This window comes from Gracilinanus agilis, unplaced genomic scaffold (assembly GCF_016433145.1).
Source record: "Gracilinanus agilis isolate LMUSP501 unplaced genomic scaffold, AgileGrace unplaced_scaffold27827, whole genome shotgun sequence".
NCBI classification, from domain to species: Eukaryota; Metazoa; Chordata; class Mammalia; order Didelphimorphia; family Didelphidae; genus Gracilinanus; species Gracilinanus agilis.
In genome coordinates, this window is record NW_025360054.1 from 1 (window position 1) to 3,664 (window position 3,664).

Consider the following 3,664-nt stretch of genomic DNA (forward strand, 5'->3'; position numbering starts at 1 on the left):
AGAGAGAGAGAGAGAGAGAGAGAGAGAGAGAGAGAGAGAGAAAGAGCTACAAGGATGAAGGGATGGAACCCTGGCTAAATTATGCAAGGGAGAAAGAACAACTCCCTCAGAGCCCTAAAACAGGAGGAAATTAATCCTAAAAGGGAAACATTCTCTTTCTTTTCCAGCTGACTCAATGCAGACAAGGTTTAGGGAAAATGAAGGTATATCAAAGACTAGATGGATCAGAGATCTAAAGAAGGACAGGATTGTTCAAAAGTCATCTAGTCCAGACTTTCTGACAAAAGAGTTGACAAAAGATTCAGAGATTGACTTGCCCCAAGTGACACAGGAAGTAAGCCTCAGATGGGTTTTGAAACTATGCTCTCTAATTTTGGGGGGAGATAAAATGGGCCATGAAGAACCTTACCATTACTGGGCTCAAAGTATTAAAATAAAAAAGCAAGAACCATAAGATTTTATTATGAGTCTGACTTTCAGAAATTCCCAAATAATGGTAGACACTTAGAATAAACCTCTGAGCAAGCTACTTGCCTTCCCTTGAAAAAACTCTTAACAGTGCAGACCTGGAGTGGACCACCCACAGAATGACCAGTAAGGCTCAGGAACATGGACCCCAATCTATTAGCAAGAGAACTGAATCTAAAAATCTCTAAGCCACATCCAAAGAGTCCTAAGTGGCACTGCCAATGGCACCATGAGGCCCACACACCCTCAGAGGAAGACTTAGTCACAAGTTGTAGGGGTCTCAGTACTCACCGTGACACTCTCTCTGCTCTTGTCAGCTGGACTTTCCTTTTCTTTCGAGGCACTGGTTGTATCCATCTGGGGGGCCTGTGCACTTGAGCTAGGTTGGGCAGATTTATTTGTTTCTGAACTGGCCTCAGGATCTGTTTCTTGCTGGGTCGCTGTAGCTAAAATTTTAAATCACATTGTTAGGCAATGATAGATAACATATGATGCTTTTATATTTATTGGATTTCATTTCTGAGCTATGACTTTGAAATGAAGGAATCGTTCTGAGAGCTGCTCTAGAACCTTGATCTTCTGCCCCAAAAGGCAGTATATCAGGAAACCAATAACAAAAGGGTACAGTTTTTAAAGTGTTACTGCTCCAGATGTGCAGAAAGTTTGTATGAGGTCCCAAAACAATCGAGAAAATGGGGCCTATCAGGGAAAAGACAAAAGGGACAGACCTTCATAGGGCACAAAGAGTCCAAGGCTGAGGGATTCTACTACAACTGCAGAGATAACAAAGGCTGTCACTGAAGGCACATCCAGTTTTTCAGAGGGAAGACTAAAGGAAAATAAGAATCCTTTCTGTTTCTATAGCTCTTGACAATTCAACCTGCTTTCCCACCCATTATCCCACTGAATCAAAACCTCAGCCCTGTGAAGGAGACAAGGAAGAGGGTGATATTTCCATTTTACAGATGAGGACCCTGAGGCTCAGAAGAGTTAATATGGTTTGCGCACTGATAAATGGCAATTGGAATCAGAACAAGGATTTTCTGACTCTAATGATCTTTCAGTTGGAGGAATAGAAATTTACATTTTGAATTCTGTCAGAATATTGTAAAGGATAATTAACTCTGGAAGACTTAGAAACTCTAATCGACACATTGACTAACCACAATTCTGAAGGACTCCTGAAGACATGCTATCCACTTCAACACAGAGAATGGATGGGGCTCAAAGTATTGATTAAAGTATTTTTTCTTTCTTTTTCTTGTCTTTTGGAATATGGTTAATGGGGGAAACCATTTTGCACACTGATAATGGATAATGTTTTTCTTTTCTTCCAATGAGTGGGGAAGGGGAAGAATTTAAAAATGAAAATAAAGTAAAAAGAATTTTTTAAAAAGAGAAACTTAAGTCCTCTATAAAGGGAGGATTGGAGCTAAGAGGGCTATCAGACACAGGAATGCATCACTATAGGTAGACTATGAAATATTCTTCCTAGGGCTAAGGCAGTGATAGCAAACCTTTTAGAGATGGAGTGCCACTTCCTAGCTGTGTGACTCTGGACAAGTCACTTAACCCCCACTGCCTAGCCCTTACCACTCTTTTGCCTTGGAGCCAATACACAGTATTGACTCCAAGATGGAAGATAAGGGTTTTTTAAAATAAAAAATTTTTAAATAAAAAATATGAGATGGAGAGCCAGGCTCCACCACCCCCACCCCCCAAAGACTTCGTGTCATGCCCCACACCTCCACCAAATGCCAAGCATGTCCTGTCCCCTCCTTACCCAACACAGGGAAGGGAAGGAAAGGCTCCCATTGGGCTGCTGGGCTGAGGGGGGTGGGGTGGGGGGAGGAGTGAAAAAATATCAGGCTTGGTGGAGAGGTAGAAGGGAGAAGCTGTGCCCGAGTCCTTCTGCCTTTCTAGTAATGAACTTGGGGGAAGGGGGGGTTTGCCTACAGAGAGAGCTCTGCATGCCGTCTTTGGCACCCGTGCCATCGGTTCACCATCACTGAGCTAGGAGCTAGAAGAGGGCTACATCAGATTAGTTTTGAAACAAATACTGAGTATCATCCAGTAGGAGGAGGAATAGGGAAGGGTTCAAGTGTATCACTTATAATGTTACGTGGAACACCATGACAATGTCTACATGTTTAAACACCATGACAACGTCTCCATGTTTACTTCTGGAACAAAAGGATACCAAAAATGACTACCTGGTTCCTCCGAGGCAATGCTAAGGTCCTCCTTATTCTCTGCTGGCTTTCCAACCCCAAGGGGAAGTCCTTGAGCCAATGACCCTCACAGGCCCAGGAGCCTCAGATCGAAGGATCTGGACGTGCAAGTTACCTGACTGTGTGCATGATTTCATGTGCTCAGGCCAGTGGGCCTGCTGGCACGGGTAATCGCAATAGCTGGTGTTCCAACAGCAATAGAAGATGGCTTCTTTCTTGCAGTTTGCACACCACTGTTTCTTCTTGGTCTCATCTACCGCCTGTTGCTTCTCCAGCTCCATCTGCTTCTTGACCTCGGCGATGAGGCGGTCTCGCTCCTGCTCCAGGCTTTGCCGCATCTCAGCCATGGTCAGTTCTGTACAAGTCACGGAGAAATCATCTTGTCGTTATCGCTTATCCACACGGGGGTGATCAGGATTTATCATTAATCCTGGCTCACAACGACAGGTCAAGTCAAACACCAAGCTAAGATTTCAAGGGTAGTTAGAGGGCTCAGTGGCTTGAGATGTGGGATCCATAATGCTGAGAGGGGTCCAAGCTGCAGCACATAATTCTGTAGTGCCCCCCAGAACTCTAAGAGAGCCATGTCTAGAGACTAAAAGTCTTGGGTTCAAATCTGGCCTCTGACACTTTAGCTGTGTGACCCTTGACAAGTCATGTAAGTCCCACTGTCTACCTCTTACTGCTCTTCTGTCTTACAACCCAACACACAGTATTAATTCCAAGACAGAAGATAAGGGTTAAAAAATAAAATAAAAATAAAAACAAGCTAAGATTTCTCCAATTTGGGATTGGGTTGGGAGAAAAGAAGAGGCAAACAAGACTTGAGCCTTGGCCTCCCTAATTCCTAAACACTAAACCTTAAGATCTCATTCCATGCCACTAAAACTCTCAAAGTTGAGCTTGCAAGAGAGGAAGAAAATAGGGACTGGATGATGGAACTCCTGGGGGAGGAAAGCCCTTCC

General features: G+C 43.8%; 1 protein-coding gene across 1 annotated transcript; it reads right to left on the reverse strand.

The window, feature by feature from the left end:
• Positions 1 to 759: 759 nt before the first annotated feature.
• Positions 760 to 3,049, reverse strand: LOC123254658 (protein kinase C-binding protein 1-like; the record flags this gene model as incomplete). Its single annotated transcript, XM_044683630.1, has 2 exons — positions 2,815 to 3,049; positions 760 to 914 (listed from the first exon to the last, which is right to left on the reverse strand). Coding segments are annotated over exons 1-2 (387 nt in total), but the record flags the coding sequence as incomplete, so codon positions are not given.
• Between the last annotated feature and the right edge of the window lie 615 nt (positions 3,050 to 3,664).